Genomic DNA, 22,458 nt, shown 5'->3' on the forward strand with positions numbered 1-22,458 from the left:
ATGGGAGCCAGTTCCTTCTCGTAAGACTTTTGTAGAAAAGCACAGTTTTCAGCAATAACAATTATCGTTCCTCAAGCTATGACTTTTTCTAAGTGGCTTGTAAGATGACCCCTGGCACCTCCTTTACTGAGAACTGGTGATGTGTCACACTGGAATGAGCTTCCATCATATACCAGTTGGTGGGCGCATTGCATACACTGTAGTATCTCAGGTATCTTGGCTGAACTCTCATATAGAACACAGGTCTTGTCTGTCAACGTCAAGCGAATAATAACCATAGTGTTGGTCTCAATTATGAGCAACATACGCTCTCAAGGAGGTCCTTTTGCAAGCAGGGCTTTGATGTAACCTCTGCAGATTGAGAATTGCTTCATATATCTGAACGACAAGCCGTGCCAGAACATACAAACTGACCTCATTCTGCATACATCCGTTTTAAAAATGTGCCACATTTTATTTATTCAATCCCTTCTGCCATCACTACCTTTTTGTTTGCTTGTTTTTCTAATTTATTTGACTCAAGAAGGAACAGAACTCCATTATACACGTATATGAATTCCAGGGAGGGGTGGCCGATTGTCTCAGTTGGTTAGAGCGCAGTGCTCATAACACCAAGGTAACCGGTTCGATTCCCACATGGGCCAGGGAGCTTCGCCCTCCATAATTAGATTGAAAACAAAGACTTGACTTGGAGCTGATGGGTCCTGGAAAAACACACTGTTACCCAATTAAAAAAAAAATTCCAGGGAGATATCTGACTGCCGTGAAAGTATTCAATAAGCCCCAAAGCTGCCATTTTAACACAGAATTTGCTCAGATGTCAGGGTGGAGGTCACATTCACCAGCTTGCCAGGAGCACCTGAGACTCACTGATGTTCCCTGCTTACTGACAGTATTCCACTCTTGTCACTAGAAGATGTTGTTTTGGGTAGACAAGGAATAAAAAGGGTTTTGATCAAATCGTTTCTTATTAATTCAGAAACCACTCTGTGCAAATCCCAACCTGAATTACTTCAGCAAACAAATTTGGAAACGCAAAAGGAAACAAAACACCAACATTGAACTATAATGCCCCCTGGCTGTCACGATATTAACTCACACACCCCTCTGAGATAAAAGTCTCCTAGTACTATAGCTAAAGCCATGTGGTTATACCCACCCCTGTATTCCTTAGACAAAAGCCATAAATATGATAGAGCCATGTACAAAATATCATAAATTGTTCAGACAAAAACTGTAAATAACCACAAAATATTTATAGGAGAGAACGACAAAAGCAAAAAAACTACTGGCTGTCTCCTTCTCTGAAGCAAGAGCCAATATTTCCAAAATGCAGATCCCAAAACTGTAATAGAAAGCCTTGCAGCGTTTGGTACTAATAATAGAGCTTGTGGACGAAGTTAATCATAACCTTTCCGTGTTTATAATCTTTGGACCAAAATTAAAAACAAAAATATGCTCATACACATGCCAAAGAAACATTTCATAATCAAATGAGGCACCTAGGTACTAAACAAATGAATGTGTGACATTAAACTCACAAATCATGAGTGAAAGACTAGTTGTGAAAGTAAAATGTGAGTTCCATTGTCCCGTAGAGTCTGTTATAGAATACACTGATATTTTACAGTTCAAGGTGGTTTTTGTAAACCTTATTTTGTGGAAATATTGGAAAAGCATTTAATGATACCTTAAAAAATTACAAGATATTTTACCAGGACATAAGACTCCACGTGTGACTATGTTTTTATAAAGATTGTCATTGTTTATATCCCTCAACAGATCATTGTGACTATACTGGAAAGAACACGTAAGGAAAACAAAATAGCAAAACAAAAGTCAATTTTCAGGACAATAGAATGTAAACAAGGCAAAGCCAGGAAAACAGTTACTTGGGCCACAGAGATTTTCCTCCTCATATACAGTGCCATTCTTGGGTAGAAAAATACATTACTCTTATGCTGAATACACCTAGCAGATACCCACTGCAGATTTTTTAAATTGTTACTATTTCTGGAAACCAAACTCCACTTAGGCATTTAAGAACAGAAATACATTACCAAAAATTATTATTTTTGGAACCCCTCAAATTGTTTTACCTGGTATTTAATAAACTTGTCGGGCACTGCAACAGGACGGAAAAGGAAGATGATAGTGAGGAAAAAGTATCTTCTGGGCTCAGAATCATCTAATCCCTGATCTTTAAAAATAGACTCAATGTACATCCACAGAATTGAAACTGCTGGTGATGTAGAAGGTTCGGAGAAATTTCAAATATGGAGACTATGATATCTTTTTCTAAAATTTAGCACTGGAACTAGATTTCAAAAATGTGTACTTTTTGGTTCTAACAATATTCTTCTCATTATAGATGTTACAAAATTTATCAGCCTCTGAGGGTCAGCTGGTTGTCTTTGAATGCAGAGTAAAAGGAGCTCCATCTCCTAAAGTTGAGTGGTATAGAGAAGGGACCTTGATAGAAGATTCTCCAGATTTTAGAATTTTACAGAAAAGTAAGTTGATGCTTTAAAATTATTTTTTCTGCTAATTAATTTTTATAAATGTATACATTTATCTTTCTAACTTTTAAACAACCAATTAAAATACAATTTTAAAAGGATAAAATAAAAATTACTTGTAATTTTAATCTGTCAAACTAAACCCCATTAATATTTTGATGTATATTCTCTGAAAATTTTTCCATGGATATATTTTTTAATAAAAATAAGTCATATTTTCTCTTTTGTAAAATGGTATTTTCACTCAACATTTCATGAACATCTTTTCATGTTAATAAATATAGGCTTTTCTTACTTTTAAAAATAAATCAATACAATCAATTTCATATTTATTTAATTTCCTACTGTTGAACATTTAGATTGTCCACAAATTTTTACCATTACAAACTACACTTCAATTCACGTTAAGAGAGAAAATCTTTGTGAATATCTATAGAATAAATTCAAGTACTAGAATTGTTGCTGGTAATTCACATTTTTTAAGGCTTTTAATATATACTGCCAAAATGCCATCCCAAAAGGTTGAACTAAATTTAGGATAATCACATAATTGATCATCCAATCTGGGATACTTTGGGGAGTGAAAGAAGGTGCTATTAATAATTATAGATATCCCAGAAATAAATCATGTCTGTCCCAGCTGAAATGGGACACATGTTATCCTAGCTATATTCTACTATAACCAGCAATATGGGGGAATGCCTTTTGTCTCATACCTTTACTAACAATGAGGACTAAACATTTTTTATTTTAATCTTCACTAATTTTGTAGGCCCAAAATGGGAACACTTGTTTGAATCTGCACTTTGCTAATTAGATGTGAGCTGGAACATTTTGTTTTCATATTTATTGGTTTTTTGTAGTTCTTTATTTTTAAATTATCTGTTTAGATCCTTTGCTCATTTTTAATATTAGATTTTTATTTTTTTATTGTAAGTATTATGCATATATTCCAGTGGTTAATTCTTTTTTCCTTGTCATGCAGTGCTTTCACCTTGATCCATTTCAGTCATAAAATACATTGAAATTTATTGCTTTTTTTCGTTAATTTGTTTCTGCCTATCACAAAATAGTAGTACATGGCTCAGTATATGAATCAAACTATATCAAGTTTAACAGCAGTAGCAGCAACAATGATATATTCTGAATACCATTTAAACTGAGAAAAAAAAACATTTCAATAGTTTTATCAAGATAGAAGATTGTAACTAAGTTCAAACATTGATTGAATTTCTGTATGCAGTACCATGTGAGCACTTTCAGGAATGCCAAAGAATTTTAAGATAAAGAACCTGCTCTGGAGAAAGGCTCTTACTATTAGAAACCTTAGAGCAGGAGGTATAGTCTACATTTAATTAGGATGTGAGATCACAAAGCCAAGCATGATCGCTCAGTCTTCACAAACTTTTTTCCAGGTAAGGCTCAAAGGGTACCAATAAAAGCCAGTTGTTCCTGAATCCCAGGTAATGCAGTAACTTTTCCTCACCCAAGGCTTATGTGTCTCAAGTGGAACCCAGATGTGTCTCAAGATACTGCAACCTCATTTAGTTAGCTGCTCTTTTGCTCTCCTTCTGTGACAACCATCCTTTCCCCATCAAGGTCATTGGTGCTTAGGTCATTTTACTTAACATTTACAGATTAACCTTATCAAACCACTCATGAGTATGCAAGAGACTATGAAATTCTATAGGAAGTTTCTGATGAAAATATAGCCTCTCAGTAAAATAAATGCTCAGACTAATTTTTTTTTCCTTTAGAACCTCGATCCATGGCAGAGCCAGGTAAAGATCATTTTACCTTTATTCGTATGTGATCAGTGACTTGATATGTATAATAAATCATGTTGAAATTACACTAGTTTCAAGAAAAAGTGAAAAATAAAGTGTTAAAAGAAGTTCCAAACTGACTCTGGCTATTACTGTAGGAGAAGCGAAGGAAGAAACCATGTGCAAATCTGGAATACATCTTCAAAACCTAATGTGAATGCAGTTAGTTGTTGGTATTGAGGAATGTTTCTTAGGAATGTTTTTCCTCTTTCCTTGGCCCCTACTCATGACCTCCCAAAACTAGGCAGAGCAATTTCCATGATGTTAGATCCATTCCAGTTCCACAGCTTATGTGTCTCAAGGCTTATGCATCAGATTCTGAAATTTGCAGAATCAATAAAATGTCTGTGATGGTATTAGATTTGGTTAGGAGGATATTAAGATGACATGGAAGTAACAAGTAAGTGAAGCTCTCATCTCTAGAAAATACAAGTCACTCACAAACCACAGCATAAATACCTGAATGTTCTCTCTGTGGTCACCCTGAAATATCAGATTGTGTTTGTACCCAGGGGTATGAATGATGGTTTGGAATTTCATCATTATAACTCTCTTCTGAAAACAGATCGGAAAGGCATGTCAGAAATCGACACCGCACATCCATGTTGCACAGCCCTATTCTAGGTCCTTCGGGATACACAGTAGAGATCAGAGTGGTCTTATTCTTGCATTGCTTGTAGTAGAGAAGTATTTTTTCCCTCTGAAAATACTTCAGGCTTTTGAAACTTTCATCCAGAGTAGGTGTTTTCACTACACAGTCTCATACACAAAATAATTTCGGAGTCACTCAAAAGGGAAGTCCTTGCCCAAAACAAGCCGCCCTGCTTTTCCCAGTTCCATGATCAAAAATCTCACAGCCAGAGAGTTCATCCTTCCACCTTGTATAATGCATGTACCCTTTGGAGACAGAATATTTTATCTTATCAGGCAGGTATAGTGTAGTGTGAATGAATTTATCACATCATTTTTTGAGAGCAGGCTGCTGAAAGAGGAGAGAACAAATGTGAAGGGGAACAGAGAAGGAAGCCTAAGCCAAGGGCTCAGAAAAAAGGACAGAGTGGCATCCAAACCACAGTTTGCTCTCCACCATTTAGGATTCCCTGGGGAACAAGTGAAGAAGACTTAACTAACAGTAGCCTAAGCAATAAGAAAATATATTTCTCACATAGCAAGACACCCTAAGAAATGGCAATCTTGAGACTGGTTAATTTTGCATCTCAGAGATCAAGACTTTGTTCCGTTTTCCATTCTGTCATCTTCAGAGTATCCTCTTAGGCTGGTTCTACTCATATACCCGAAACGGTTGCCACAGTTATAGATACTACATGCAGATGACAATATCGAGAGGCAAAAATAGGGAATAACACTCTTTTTTCCCCCTTTAAGAGCAAGGAAAACTTTCCCAGAAACTCCCCAGGAGACTTTCCCTAATATCTCATTGATTGGAATTGTGTTACATGCCATCACTTAGCAAGAATAGTTAGCACAACTGACCGATCATGATTTACCACCTGAGGCGGGGAGAGGCGAGCTTGGCTTGAAGCACATGACCACTCCAAGGAGGGTGGACAAAGTAGGATTCTATTAATAAGGAAGAAGGAGGATGTAGTTATTAAGCAGGTACTCAACGCTGTCAGCTGTGACCTCCTATCCAGTTTCCCTAGAGATTGTCCAGCTAATTCAATTCAGTTACCATAAAACACTGAGATGCCAACTTTCTCCTAATACAACTATGCTTTTATTAATTTTGTTTTTAATGTCAGGTCTACTGAGTGGTAACTGGAGGTTTATGCTACTGTCTCAGACAGCTCTTCATTAGCTGCCAAGGACTATCTAACGATAATAATTTTCAGCTAAAAGCATATGGTTCTATCTGGGAATCACTTCTGTAGTTATTCAAAGGGGGTTCATGGAGTTATCCATAAGAATCCCCATAGTATTACAAAGGAAAGAATGCATTTCATTCATCTTTCACCCAGAATTTCAATTTGCATCTATGTAATTAGCTTACTCTGTCAGCTAACTACTATTGTCTAAGCAAAATATTTATTATCCAGTTTTTTAAAATTGTGGACTGCCTTTAAAATTATCTCATTGCAGAAGTTCCCCACAGAAATAGTGAGAGACCTGGTTAAAAAATGTTTTTTATTAATCCTTTTATTTCACACAAACCTCCTTTTATTTAACTCCTAGTGTGTTTATATGATTTTTAAGTTTATTGTTTCTCAGTTCTATTTTTATCATCTGGACTGATGACATAAAAATAGAGGGTAATCTGAGAATCCACAATATATATTATATTATCATAAAATTATCTTGTTGATAGTCTGTCTACATGGAGTTATTTTTTCTATGTCCTTTGACTCATTTAGCCTGCTATCAGTCAATTCAATCAAATAATTGTTTTGATGAATTATTTTCAAACAATATAACAAGCTTCTTATATTGACCTTTATAGTATTAGCATCTGATATCAGTAAATTCCATAATTCCATAATTAAGTCAGTAACCATTCTGTTTTATTGGCATTTAGAGGAGATTTGTACTTTGGTCATTGCTGAGGTTTTTGCAGAAGACTCTGGGTGCTTCACATGTACTGCAAGCAACAAATACGGCACGGTGTCAAGCATTGCGCAGCTAGATGTAAGAGGTAATGGCTCTTTAAATACCATAATAATTTAGACTATGACTTTGACTATGAGTATGGAGAATGTGTATTATCCTACTTACTGCTTTTCACATGAAGTTAACTTGCCACTCCTAAAGAAAATTTGAATTATTGAGGAAAGTGTTCTTGAACAATATCCAATTTTCAATTTCTTATTGCATTTATAACCACTTGAGGATGATGTTAGTTGTGGGTTTATCATATATGACCTTTATTGTGTTGAGATATATTCGCTCTGTTCCCACTTTGCTGCGATTTTTTATCATAAATGGATGCTGGATTTTGTCAAATGCTTTTTCTGCATCTATTGAGATAATCATATGATTTTTCACTTTGTTTATATGGTGTATTACATTAATTGATTTGCAGATATTAGACCAACCTTGAATACAAGGAATAAATCCCACTTGATTTTGGTGTATGATCTTTTTAATGTATTGCTCAATTTGGTTTGCTAATATTTTGTTGAGGATTTTGCATCTATGTTCGTCAGAGATATAGGTCCACGCCTTTTTTTCTTGCTGTTTTGTTTTGTTTTGTTTTGTAATGTCTTTGTCTGGTTTGGAGATCAGAGTAATGATGGACTTGTAGAAAGAGCTTGGGATCCTCCCTTCCTCTTGAATTTTTTGGAATAGTTTGAAGAGAATGTTAATTCTTTTTTGAATGTTTGGTAAAATTCACTTGTTCTCACCATTCTTTAATGCCTCCAGGTTATGTTCTCTGTTTCTGACAAGCATTTTCCCATTAGCACATTTACCTGGTTTGAACACATGCCCCAATTCGTGGTAACAACCCTATTTCAGTCTTTGAGTAAAACTAACAGCTGAGGTTATTGTCCTTTCAGGAAATGAATACCTCAGCAATAACGGGTCTCTTCACTCAGCCAACTCCACCACCAACCTGGCTGCTGTGGAGCAACAGCCCTCCCCACCCAACCCAGAGCCTCCTTCTGTGGAACCACCCCCCAAACCCAAACTCGAAGGGGTTCTGGTGAATCACAATGAGCCCCGCTCCAGCTCGAGGATTGGGCTTCGTGTGCACTTCAATCTGCCTGAAGATGACAAAGGAAGTGAAGTGTCGTCTGAGGGTGGCATGGTGACCACCAACCAGACCAGGCCTGATTCTTTCCTGGAGAGATTCAATGGACAGGCAACAAAAATCCCTGAGCCTTCTTCACCTGTCAAAGAGCCCCCTCCAGTCCTGGCCAAACCCAAACTGTAAGTAAAAATTAGAATGGGTAACCAAGAGTGCCTGTGAGCTTCTCTGAGTCTTTCCTTCTTAAAAATGATGGAGTGAAAAGGGGAATTACAAAATGAGAAAATACACAGTAAATGCTTTGCAAACCATACACCCTTACATCTTTATAAGTGTACTATCACTATCATCCTTACTATTAATATTCTACCTCCAAGAACTGTTACGTCTAAACTAGCTCTAAAAAAAAATAATAAAAAAAATAATAATAAAAAAAAAAAAAAAAATAAACTAGCTCAAAAAGATGTTTGTCTAACAGTAGAGGGCTCCAGGTAGAGCATTTCTACACTCTTCTTACCAAGCCCTTTATCACATCTAATAATCCCTATTCTCTGTAATTTCATCTTTATATTTCCCATTTCTGCTTCAACTTAAGCTTTTGCAGTCATTATGGAGAAGATATTTAATAGCTTTAGACAGTTCTTTGCTATGGCTAAGTATACTGTAGCAACCACAGGTTTTCTAAAATATAATGGGTTGAGAGAAGAAGCCATGATTTTCAGACTCACCTCAGGAGCCTGATGTGGTTGTTCCCCTCACCCTCTAGACAGCCACCATCAGAGACATGTTACAAGGTTTAATGTTCATCCATAGTAAAGCAAACACAGAACACAATACTACTACTATGTTCTGTTTCATCTACACATCGAAATGAGGAAAATTATGTTTATAATTACATAAAACTTTAAATAGCAACATTAGAATCTGCAGTATCAGCACTCCCATCATGTGTTTCTCAGTGCTGACCACAAGATGTTCATTGCAAGCAATTCATCTTGTTTAGTTTTATATTCTTCTCACTCCCACATAAGGCCAAATTAAGGACACAAAATTAAATGTTACGAAACATGCTTCTTAGAAAGTCACATCCAGAAATGTCTCTGTCCCCTCAAAGTTCTGCTAGTCCCAGGAAATTGGAACTCACTTAAAGTAAAAAGAGGGGAAAAAGTTATTGTAGGGATTTAGGCAGGAATGGTAAACAAAGCAGCCAGGCCCTGCATGCAGAAGGAGAACTGGAAAGTTCAGAGCTATGACCATATGGTTAGTCCAGCCTCCGCCCACTGGTCACTCTCTATCTATCCTGAGAACCTCCTTGATTCCACTTTGCATATTCACTCCACACTTCTTTCTTCGAAGACTCATCAATTCTTATTTGGGCCATCATGGCATGTCTCATTCTATATCACAGTTTGTGTCAAGTTCCATTGTTAACTAAATCATTCCCAGCAGCTCGATTCCAAATGCCAACTCGTCCAGCCTGGTCAAATGCAGAGGATTTATGTTTGGAAGGAAGGAGGGTCAAATGGATCAAATCAGAACTATGTGTGGGGGCAGTTCTCAGAGAAGGGAGTTGTGAGAACAGGTAACCCCAAACAATCTCCTTGGGAATTGCCTCCTTTGTTGGGCCTCCTCTTACCCAAGGACTGTTTCCCTAGGGGCTACTAGGTATGTCAGTTAGGATTAGGTTTAGCTTCATGCAGAAAACCCAAACTAACTGTGGGTTAAACCCATGAAGGTTTATTTTTCTCTCAAATAAAAGAATTAGATAGGCAGTCTGGGGCTGTCATGGTGGCTCCATAATCATTAAGAACACAGTCTTCTATCTTTCTGCTCTGCCATCTTCAGAGTCTTGGCCACTTCTCCCAGTCCCGTCATGGTCCAAGATGGCTGATGGTGGTCTAGTCATCACATCTGCATTTCAAGCAGCAGGAAGGACAAATGGGTAGAAGTCCTGATGGCAGACTCCTTTTAAGAAGCCTTCTTAGGTCTTACCCAAAATCTTCTGCTTATATCTCATTGGCCAGAACTTAATCACATGTTATATTAGCTGTAAAGAAGGCTGGGAAGTGTCATCTTTAGCTGCACTTTATTCCCGTTGCCCCCATGAATAAAATCTAGTAATTTTACAAAGGGGAAAATTAGGTAGTCAGCCAGCGGTATCTGCCACATGAGACTCTCAATGAATTATACAAATTCTTTCTACTAAATTATGAAGTGACACTCTCTAAAAATCCAGTCGTCAGCACTACACAATTCTTTAATGTTTTTGCCTTTTTTCACGTTTCTCTTAATTATGTATATATAGGTTTGTATTAGTATAGGTACATGTGCATAGGTACACACACACACACACACACACACACTTTGTGAATCCACATGCCTACAACCTTATCTTACTGGTTTTAATCTTTTAGGTTTTTCATTAAAGTACTTTGACTCTCTGAATAATCTTCTTGAGGGTACAGTTTTCTACTTGTTCCTTCAAATTTGCCATTCTTATGAACAATAGATATTAATTCTTATAGATCTTAAAACTGCAACAGAAAGGGAAGCTGTCATTTTTAAACACTGTTATCATCAAAGCCTAGATAATTCAGACTTTGAATTTCCCACTTGAATATCAAGCTGTCAAGGTCAGTGATTCTTCATCCTGACTACACTCTAGAATAAAATGTGGAACTTTTAAAAAATATTTGTGCCTTCCGTCCAAATTGACCAGACCCTCTCCACAGATTATTTTAATGTGCAGCCAGGTTGGAAACTACAAGTCTAGAGTTGGACAACCTGAGTTACAACCTTTATCAGCCCACCCTAATCCCTCACACAGCCCTCCACACCCAGAAAAAAACAGTAATTAACATTTAAAGTGAGTAATATGTCAGACAATAATCAGAACGTACTGGGAAAGCCTCCACTTTGGGGACAAGCAGTGGTTCTCTATCCTGGATGCATGCAAGAATCACCTAGAGCCTTGCTACTTACAGCATTGGTTTCACCTGAGAGCTTGATAAAATGCAGAGTCTCAGGCCCCACTCCAGACCTACTGAATTAGAAGCTCTGGAGCTGGGGCTCAAAAATCTGTGTTTTAGCAAGAGCCTCTAGAGAATTCTGAGGCTCACGAAAGTTTAAGAACCACTGACCTACATTTTAAAAGATAATAATAACTATGCCTGGATTCTTTCCCAGGACAACTGACTCTCTGGGCAGTGATGCCTGAATCAGTGAGATTTGTTTGTCTTTTATGCTGTCCAAGTGAGCCTAATGTGCAGCCAGCACGGTAACCACTGCTAAAATCACAGCTAAAAGCTGATCGCACAGACATATTTACTAAGAATTAGTTATCCTAATCAGTGATGTGCTGGCAAATGTTTTAACAATGGACAGAGGTGGGGAAGCCCTGATCGGTAGCATTTGCAAATTTCCTCCCACCATGGCTGATTCCAAGCTACTGAAGAAAGGTCATTAAACTGGGAATAGGGTGAGACATGCACAGTCTGCCCCCCAGAGCCACCCAGAGCTGGCTCCAGCACACACTGCTTGAAATTGTTGTTGCCAAAATTGTTTTCAAAAGTACTTGATACAGTATCCCCAGTTCGTTTTATGTTTGTTATTGACATTTCTTCTTGACAGTTCAAAATCCTTAAGAAATTCTTTTGTATTCCAGAGACCACAAGAAGCATTCTTATAATTCTGAAGCTGATTTTCATTCTTACAAATCTTGAAATTGACATTTGTAGTTCAAAAACTAAAAAATATTATAGCCACCACTGACTGACCACTTAGATGTTTTTGGTGATTTATTTATCAATACTCATAACAACATGAAGAGATATTAATTACTTCTATTTTACTTAAGAGGAAATTGGGGTCAGAAATGTCTACAAACTACCCAAAGCCACACAAATAATTTAGGACCTAAGTCTCTGAGTCCACAGAGTCCATATTCTTGAGCATACTGCTTACATTGTGGCAAAAGAGGAGGTATTTTTGGTAACCCGAGAGAGCTGATAAATCTGCAGAAAGAAATCTTGGGTATAAACCTGATTTTAGAAATTCTTATAGCAAGAAGAAATGAATAACTGAGTTTATAGCAATTTATGACAGACTGTTACTTTGAATTAGAGGGGTTACTCATGATTTTAGAACTGGTATGCTTAGTAATTAATCTTCCCTTCTTTTGTTCTTGGATTAAGTTTGTATCTTCATTATTAAAGAGTAAGTTCCATATGTTATCTGTAAATACCTACTGGTTATCTGTGTTATATGTATATATAGTAAGATTTTTGAGCCCTGAATAGCTCATACTATCTCAGGAGTATTTTATCTCCTACAGTACTTAGTAAAATAGACATATACAAAATTCAATAAAAGTTCATTAAATAATGAAATTGACACCTTGCCTTGATGTAATGAATAAGGGAATCCAAACAGCTGTTTTAAATCCCTTCTGAAACAAGATAGAGTTTAATAAAATAAAAAAAAATACAACTGTTCAAACAAAAAGAGACATTATACTCAAATAAATTCTTCCAGAATCTTAGACAATCAAAACAATGTGACACTGAATCTCATGTATTATGTTTAAGTAATCCAATATACTGCATTAAATGATAAGGACTAACATGCCATTTGAATCTTACTTAAAGTAAAAAAAATGGTTCTTAGTTTTCATTCAGTGGGAACTAAAGGAAAATAAGAATCAATCAATACCAAATAACTTCCTGGCCCCTTTTTATCATCCTTATCTTTCTGAGGTTACTTACCTTTCATATACTACTTTTTCTACTTCCATAACCATAATAAAATATTTATGCAATGTCATCAGATTAAAATTTATTCAGACTACAAACAAACACGTCCTGAAAACTACACACCTTAATTATTATTAAGGATAATTATTATTATCCTTAAGCCATAGCAGTCACAGAATGTGAACTGCCGAGTATAAGGTCCACTACAAATTTAAAGCTTTTGTATTTTCATGCCTTTGGGAAAGTCAACACCAGCAGAAACAATGTTAATTGTATATATTTTTCTAAGGATAATCTAACAAAATATTTTTTCTTCTCTTAATTGCTGAATCTTTCATCTATGATGAAATGAAAGGGTTTAATTAATTTTTAATTATATTACTTTATTCTCTCAGCTTAAACACTCATTTCTATAAAGGAGGAAGAGGAGAAGAAAGTTACTATGGGTAGTATTCCTGAATTTTTAGTTTAATTCAAGACAAGAGTTTTCATAGATGAACAAAGGATTGCACAGTATATAAGCATCTGACAGCAGTAATGAAAGTGGAGATGGGTCTCTATTTTGAGAAGTTATTTTTCCATATATTGTGTATCAGAACTGTTAACGAAGGCACGAGAAGAGGTCTTAAACTCCAAGAATTAAGAAAAATCAAGGTTTGGAGAACCTTCGGGTTCAACATTATTGCTGTTGGTATTGACTTTCCTGACAGTAGACAAATACAAAACCTTTCATTTTTCATAGATCTCACATTCAACAGATCACCTTCTATGTTGCAGAAGCAACCTGTATTTCTGAGGCACATAAAAGCATGGTGGCCCGAGGCCACCTATGGTTCTTATGGATCTTCCTATGGTTCCTCATTCGAGAAAAGATTCTCCTAAACGGCAAAATCTGACAGCCCTGATAACTTTGTGCATATATATGATTTTTAGACATTTTTATTCTTAAAAAATAACTGGTTTACTAGGAGAAATTAAATCGACTGTGGGACTTCAGGCAAATCATGTAATGCTTCTGGACTCAGGTCCCTAGAAATGGAGAAACTCCTCCCAGTTTGATCTTCTTTTTCCTTTTAGAAACAAGAGAAGTCTAACGAGGGGAGCATATAATTTATCATTCAAACCATGACATTTATTTAGAGTGAAACAGCACTAGTAATAAATATGCCAGGAAAACAGGAATAAGCCAGGACAGTCTAGGATGAATTGGGACATATGGCCACCTTATCTATAAAGCTTTCTCATTCTCAGGGAAAGATGACATCCAGCTGCTTTGTTAAGATTTGCTCTAAAACAAGGCAGAGTGAAGAATCAGCACCTTGGCTTGGAGAACTCAGCCCCGTTCAGTAACTCACATCAAGGTGTACCCTGGTGCCTTCTGTCCCGAAGCTGAGACACTGTCTGCTCATCTGAGAACTTTGAGCACTTCCAAGACCATTGTTCCTATTTCTTTTTTCTAAATTATAAACATTGAAATCAGGCTGCTATATTGCACAACTCCAGGGTCACAACACAAATCCTACGATGCGAATGATGCCTCTTAGAGTTACGCATCGCAGTGGCTTGTTTCCTTCTCGCTGACAACAAACAGGTTTAGAAAGGAGACAAACAACTCCCCAGCAATTCATGAGCTGATTTCTGGCAACTCTGGTTGTGTGTTCTTAATCAGGATAAAGTTATAATAAACAGCCCGTTTGGATATTTTCTAAAGGTTGATGCCGATGGTGACCATTTTCCTTCTCTCTTCTCATTCTTGTTTTGTGTGCAGCGATTCCAGTCAGCTACAGCAGCTTCACAACCAAGTCTTACTGGAACAACAGCAGTTGCAAAACCCATCTCCTTCATCTCCTAAGGAGTTTCCTTTCAACATGAGTGTTTTGAACTCCACTGCTCCCCCCGCAGTGACAACGTCCAGCAAAGCTGTGAAGGCCCCTTCACCCCAGACGTTCAGCTTGGCCCGGCCAAAGCATTTCTTCCCCTCCACGAACACCACCGCGGCCGCCGTGTCCCCTTCCAGCTCTCCAGTGTTCACCCTGAGCAGCACTCCTCAAGCCATTCAGAGGACAGTGAGCAAAGAAAGCCTGCTAGTTTCTCACCCCTCCATGCAAACCAAATCTCTAGGAGGTTCCGTCCAAAACGAGCTACCCGCTCCAGGTTCAGTGGAGCCAGCACAACCGCCACTCACGTTTTCCATCTCTGGCGGAAACCAGTTTCAGCCTCGCTGTGTGTCCCCAGCTCCCGTCTCTCCCACTAGCCGGATTCAAAACCCTGTGGCTTTCCTCAGCTCTGTCCTGCCTTCTCTCCCTGCCATCCCACCCACCAATGCCATGGGGCTGCCTAGAAGTGCGCCATCCACGTAAGTGTCACTAAAGTTTTTTAATGTAAAAGATGCCAGTTAAGAAGGGACACATGCATAAAATACTTGCTCTGGGACAGGACCCTCATTTAGTGGATTCCTAAATAATCCTATCTCTTAGACACAAAATGGGTATCGAACACCTTAGGACAAAGGGCATGATTACTTTAATTTTTAGTAACTTAAATACTGAAACCACCTTTATTGACACTGATTATGTGTGCAGTGCTCAACTTTTGCGCACAAAATGCCCTCTATAAGTGCCCGAGGACCGCTGGTGTCTGTTTGCCATTTCAACCACTCTGATTTCTAGGATGCTGTACATTGGCCTGGGCTTTTCATGGGTGTGTCAGTATGAATTTATTTTACAGGCCATCCCAGGGACTAATGAAGAAAAATACAAAGTGTCCCCAGCCCGTGAATGACGATTACATTCGTGAAACTAAGAATGCAGTGATTCTAGACTTGGGGAAAAAAATGAATTTCAATGATGTCAGATCAAACCAGCAGGTAAGATTGTTGGTTTCAGACAGTTTATTGGAATTTCATTGTAAGGAATATAATTTTGCTTAATTCAGTCCTTCTTTGGATGCTCAGCTCATCTGACTTCACTGAGGTTGACCCTGCAGTCTTGGAAGTCAGAGCACAGATTAACCAAGGGTCACGCAGGAAACTCGTCCACATGGATTTTAAGTTCTTGATTACCCAAGTAGTTAGCTCAGTTTACCTGTCTACGTGTATTTACCTAGAACAGAATATGTTAAAGAAGGAGAGAGCAACATAGTCTGTTGTCCGTTCCAGCAATCCTCAGCTCAGTATTGGCAAACCCTATCACATCTTTGAGATATTTCCCTTGAGGTAACCTAGACTTTAAGGAACTGGGTTCCAAGCTGTCCTTCATCTGGCTCCTTCAATCTAATGGGCCTGGAGGTCTGCTCACCATTTCCTCTCAATCTTTACATTAGACCGAAGCATGTAAAACAGCTGTTACGCAATATCCTGTGGATCAACCTGTACAAATTCTTGCTTACTAGTCAGTGTTTACACTGAAAGAGAAAGAGGAAAGCCATATGTAAACATCAAATAAAAGAAAGATAGACTGAGTATTTTCTTATTTGAGTCATTTATTTTTGTATTTCATAAGGTGTTTTTTTCTTAATGCAGGTTTACATTTTAATAATCTAATTCTTGATTTATTTCCCAAGGTGGGAACTGATAATCTATTTTGAAATATAACATAAAATTTCAGTTAAAACTATATTCCAAATATTGTGGAATTTGTGACTTAAGTGTTGGAAATAAGGCTCCAGATCCCCGACCATACGCTGTTTTCCTTAGCATTTGTCTCTTATTTCAAGTTGAACCATGTACATATAGTATTTTATAATTGTTTTATATGTTGGGCAGTGTTTACTGAGTGGATTCTTTTGAAAATGTGCTATATAAACCTTTTTAAAATTGACTTTAAATTATTGAATTGAAGCAGAATATTTAAGCTTGTCATAACTGAGTATACATCTCATTATTATTTCACCAAATTACACATATTTCGGGGAGGTAAATACCAAGGCAGTTATTCTTCTCTCCCACCTTCTAGATAGAGAAACTGAGGCATGGTTGTCTAACTGTTAGTGGTGGAACTAGAACTAGAGCCTTGGTCTCCAGGACACTTTCACGTGTTCCCTGAAACTCTGCAACCTTTTTCAGTTTTATGACAACAATTACCTTCAGCCTCATAAATGTTGCTGTCTAATGCAAATTTGTTTTCTTATAACATTGTCATCCATTTGTGGTTCTTAATCCTTCTAAGTGTCATTGAAATCAGAGGTATCAGCCCATGTCTTTTTATAACTCTGAGAGGGAGCAATTAGAACACTGTAAAAATGGTACCAGGTGAGCACAGGAGCTGTTTGATTTTATTTTTACAGTTAGTCTATAAGTAGGTCCATGCTAGTCCATTGCCCAACTCAGGAGAAAATAGCATTTTTCTCTTAATTGCCTGAAATATGAGTACGTGTAAACATGAACTTCCATTAGTTGAGTGCCAAAAACCCAGTAGAACTCTTTATTAAACCTCCATCATGAATTAACTTCAGGGTTAATAGCAGGGACTCAGTGTAGTCTCAAAAACATCTCAGTCTTCTCTTTCTGAATATCTGTGACGTGAATCAGTATTCTTCTGATAATTATTATGGTAGATTAGTTACAGAATTGGTCTTAGACTGCACTCTGTGCTTTAGATAATGAAAGCCAAACCGCATACGTGTAAGTGCAATTCAGGAAACGAAGGAGCCGTCTGAGCTAGAATGCTTGCATTAAATTGGTAAATGCTTATTCTGAGGAAGTTTTGAGAAATAAAGTGATGACCATGTTATAATATTGTTTTGTTCATTGCTGCTTTGGGAAATGATAGTGCAAATGTCATGAGGAACTGTCTAAAATGTATGGTGGCCCATTAATGAAGTTAAGGAGAAAATTTGCTTAGAAAAGTGGAGAAACATCATAAGAAACGCTTGTGTATTGATAGCCATCTGTACCTGCAATCTGGGGATGCAGGAGTCAAAATGATTTGTTTTCTGACTCCTATATTAGCCTATCCATAAGAGGGAGAAGCAAGTGATTTCTCCTGAAGACTATGCATTTGTTTTGGGGGGGGGAGTTTGCTTTAAAAACTTTTAGATCCAGAAAGCTGGACTCTCTTGCCCTATTTTATTCCTAAATAAATGAAGAATACTGTGTCTCTCCGAAAATAAGACCAAGCCGTACAATCAGCTCTAATGTGTCTTTTGGAGCAAAAATTAATATAAGACCGGGTATTATATTATCTTATATCATATTATATAAGACCCAGTCTTATATAAAATATTAGAGCTGATTGTCCAGCTAGGTCTTATTTTCGGGGAAACTCGATAGTAACTCTCTTGGAACATTTGTGTGGTCTTGCATTACCACATTCATTATGCTGAGCATGAAAAGAAATGAGAAGTCTTTGAACAATGAATATTATTGGCTATGAACAATTTCCTCCTCAGAATTCAAACTTCTAAAGTATTTTTTTCCTTTCATTTTCTTTTTCTTTAAAAACAAAACAAAACAGAAAAAAGCCTGAAGCAAAACTTCTTTAGGAGTAGATACAGATATTATAGGGGTGGGGGTGGGGGCACTAAAACAGAAACGAAAAGCACCAGTGAGATGCCTTTCTAATTTTCTTCTCTCCATAATTGAATACAGATAAAGTATTTTTTAAAAAATGGGTTTCCTTTGACATATGCATCACTTTTATTTCTGTTATAATATTCCAGCATTTATCCTCTAATTCATTTTAAATGATATTTCTAATTAGCTATTAACATTTGCTTGTTGGTTCTTAGAACTTTGTGCAATACAAAGGTGTCATCAGGTGTTCATATTTATTCAGACGTTCATATTTATTAAACTGTTTAGCTTTCTAAACTGACAACAAAGTTTCTTTGGGTTGAAGGTAAGCCAAGAGAGAGGTGCCCAGTTTTAAGATTTTAGGCTGTATCATTTATTTTGAAGGATATCATTCACCTTCAGTAGATCCTCACTGGACATCAATAAAACTTAAATGGTTTAGGTTAGCAAGGTGAATTCTGAGAGTCCAAGGAACCCAGGATCACAAAATGTAATGGAGGCTTCATGACTAATATTCTAATTCACAAATGACTTAGCTTGATGCTCTCCACCCAGTAAATATTTATGGGGTGCTAATTTCTAAATCTACACACACACACACACACACACACACATTCTTAATGTACTATTTCAACTGTCCTCCTTGACCTCATTTCTCTCGAAACCTTCCCATTTCTTTAGTCTGCTCCTTCCTCCCTTTAAAAATTTGTGCTTCTTTAAAACTGTCTGCAGTTCCTAGATACTGGCCTGTATGACAGAGGAAAAAAGAATAAGTACCTAATTCTCACTCTACCTTTTGTTCCTCTAACCTCTTTCTTCTCTCAGATGCTTAATCATTTCCTCTATTTAAATCTGACCTCTTTCATATCTTACCATGAATTCTTGACAAAATCCTCTTTTGTGAGCAAATAGGCTTGCCATCCTATCCTTTTCTAATAAGAATTCCACATAGCCATTGGCCTTAGGTTGCCTACCTGGGGCACTGTACAATCCTGGATGCTAGGACAGAGAAGTGTTCTCATGTCTCTGCCATGGGCCCATCCAGGAGTCACCAATCACAAGCACTCTGGGAGCTGGGATTGGGGGTGTCTTGTTCGTTGCTGCACCCCTGTTATGTCTGGCACAAAGTTGGTACTCAGTGAATATTTGCTGAATTAACATACAACAATGGGATTTACATTAGTTTCAGATAGGATAATGAAACTCTTGACCAAGTAGAAAATTTTGGATTTGTTGCGTATGTATAGAAAATAACCCATCTGACTATATAGACTCTGATTATACCTAATCGTGGATACTACCCACTATGATAGCAATTTTAATCAATTGATTAAAAAAATGAAAACTTTTCAAAACACACTGAAACTACACACAGCAAAAAAAAAAAAAGAAACAACACACCAAAATTAAGCAAAACTGGTGTTAACCGAACATTTACGTATACTATAATAAATCTGTGCAGCTTTTAGTAATTACTTAATCTTGAGGAAAACTTTTGAATTTAAAGTATTTTTATGCAACCTCCTTAAAGTCTATGTTTTACAGAATGTTGTATCCCCAGTGTCTATCACAGTATTAGCACATAGTAGGTGCTTACTAAGAATTTGGCAGCAAGGACAGGAAGTAGGTGATGAAGCCTGGTTATCTCTATTGGAGGTAGCTTGTAATTATTAGATGAATAGTGGGGGAAAAAATCCTCTATATATGTTAACCTCTAAGTTTATCTAAGAATCTTTTATCCACTGGCAATACTATGGCTCTCCCTGGGACAAAGGAGAATACTTTCTTTAACACATAAGACTTTCCTTAGTGAACATTATACAGAGTTGGTTGGGAACCCTTTGAGCAGGCTCCTCCAGCTGGCTTGATCCTCTCTGATTATTTGCCCCTGAAGCCCAGACTCGGAACCCAGAATAGAGGAAGCCAATGGTGAGTTCAGGGCAGTGAGTGTCAGGTGATGTCCCACGCCTTGGCAATGCCATATCTGATTGGGATGTGTCATTACACTGTGGTTCTCAATAGAAGGAAAGCACTCTCCACCACTCTGCCAATTTGAAGAAAATTTCTGCAGATGTGTTCAAAAAATCAAATGTTTCAAGTTGTCAAATTATCAGCCTTAAGAGGATTATTTTTAAAGAAAAAAAGAATTAGGTCTTTCAAGTGGCATATTCTTCTGAAATTATTTTTAAGCTTTTTGTTTTCTTTTAATAGAGCAACTGAAATTCTATGAAATTCATTTTCACTTAAGGACTCCAACATAAGCCTGGAAAGGATAAGTCACATAATATGGATTTGACTGGCATACATGCCAGATTTACACAGAAAAAAAATTCTCTCCTTTGAGCACAGACATTACCTATGACCAGCTGATCCAGAAACTCCTGCTTTTACTCACAAAGGGACCAGGCAAGGGAAAATGAGAACATAACATAAATCCAGTCCTGGAAATTCAGAGTGCCCATCCACCACCAGTGGATCAGTAGTGCAACCTTTGTGCAGAATAGTGCAAAGCACCTTTAAATTTAACTTAACCATATTATTTGTGTTTGCAAATTTCCTTACAAAATCTGAGTCCCATCATTCATAACTTGGAACGACAACCTTGATTTATGTGTAATGGGGTAGTTACCCTTGGGATGACCAACTCTTAGTTGCAAAAGCACTACAAGGAGAAAAAAAAAAGCAAACAACCTCAAAAAAACCAAAAAAACAAATGTGAACTCCTGGTTTGGGGTGCTGTGAATCTTTGTTAACATCTCCAATGTAACGATTCAGTGCTTTGGTAACAAGCCACATACCCCTGCCACCCAGTTGTATGGTTTCCTTGTTCCTGAGTTTGGTTTCCCAAATATTTTATGAAATCTTTCATGGAAACTCCTTGACCTATAGTATTCTTATTTAGTTGCCCATCTGCAATTTATACATTATTATCATATAACTGGTACATTAAACAGGTACATCCAAAAAGAAATTTAATTTTTTTTCTCCCATTGTTCCTTTAAATTTATCTAATGGGGCTAATTCTTCTGCTCCTGCTGCTAGCGATCTCAAATGTGAGGCAATCTCAAAACCATTTTGACCACTTTTAGTTCATATAAGGTTCTATGGTTACTTTTTTGCAAAATACAGTCTTGATCCAGTAATACAAAATTTCCAGTCCTTGCAACCAACTCCAATCCTTATTCAAAATTTAAACCCCACACACAAACACCCCCATCCCCACCCCATACACCAGGTACTGCTACAAACCTAAAGAGCCAAGAAGGGAAGTGTGGCCAGCTTCTGTCTGTTTTGCTCTCTCCTCCCCCACTTTTTCTATCTGCTGTCCCTGACTCCTTCCTTTCCCAACCGTGAAGGGACAACAGCTGACTGACTCCACCCTGGTTTTGCATTGTTTGTGGCCCACGTGTGCATGATGAGAACCATCACAGACCCTTTGCCCTCACACAGTGCAGGAGTGCAGGCCACTCAAAGCTGCCTTCAGCTTGCCCACCAACAAAAAGCCACCTCATTCCTTACTCTAGATTTCTTAGACAGGAATCAGATACCAACCCACTGTACGAACACAGCAATCTCTCTAAATGGGCCCATTTAATCTTCCTTGCTGACTTAAGGTGAAAGGCAGGTACCCTGGGGCTAGAGGTGGAGGTAGGTGACTCTCAGACATTAATGCCTCTCTCCAAAGTCCTCTCACTGGATCTTCTCCCTCCAGACTCTTGTGTATCTCTGATGGAGGTGAAGACTTTAAATCATCTAATCTATCTTTAAACACCTGCTTTGAAATTTCTAGAGAATAGTTTGTGCCCCAACTCACTTGTTTTCTGATATTTAGCCCATCTTGGTGCTTCAGTAGAAACTTCTAGTTAAAATCTGTTTACAACTATATGCTCAGTACATAGTTACAAATAGTACTTTTTAGATAACTCATTTTGAGTGTTCTGTTTTGATCACCTCCCAATTTGTAGTACTGGTAAAATAATAAATATAAAACCAATATCTGTATGTTTACAGTGAAACAAAATGTGCATATTTTCATCATATTGCTTCTATAATTCCTTGGGTGAAATCAATTCAAACACTTAAAATTCTGTAAAATCAGGCCCCAACATGATAAAATCAAGTTCCTAAAATTCGTTGTTTGGAATAC

General features: G+C 37.3%; 1 protein-coding gene across 3 annotated transcripts in view; it reads left to right on the forward strand.

Moving 5' to 3' along the window:
* The window catches only part of MYPN (myopalladin), an 88,374-nt gene that overhangs the window by 48,061 nt on the left and 17,855 nt on the right, over window positions 1-22,458 (forward strand). For 2 of the 3 annotated variants that reach the window (XM_033131060.1, XM_033131059.1), the window contains 6 exons: window positions 2,372-2,513; window positions 4,277-4,300; window positions 6,879-6,995; window positions 7,858-8,230; window positions 14,568-15,155; window positions 15,527-15,665. In XM_033131060.1, the coding sequence (XP_032986951.1) occupies window positions 2,372-2,513; window positions 4,277-4,300; window positions 6,879-6,995; window positions 7,858-8,230; window positions 14,568-15,155; window positions 15,527-15,665 (1,383 nt within the window). The remainder of the gene's footprint in view (window positions 1-2,371; window positions 2,514-4,276; window positions 4,301-6,878; window positions 6,996-7,857; window positions 8,231-14,567; window positions 15,156-15,526; window positions 15,666-22,458) is intronic. The other variant, XM_033131061.1, reaches the window with a different exon arrangement.

The sequence above is a fragment of the Rhinolophus ferrumequinum genome, chromosome 16 (assembly GCF_004115265.2).
Source record: "Rhinolophus ferrumequinum isolate MPI-CBG mRhiFer1 chromosome 16, mRhiFer1_v1.p, whole genome shotgun sequence".
Classification (NCBI taxonomy): Eukaryota; Metazoa; Chordata; class Mammalia; order Chiroptera; family Rhinolophidae; genus Rhinolophus; species Rhinolophus ferrumequinum.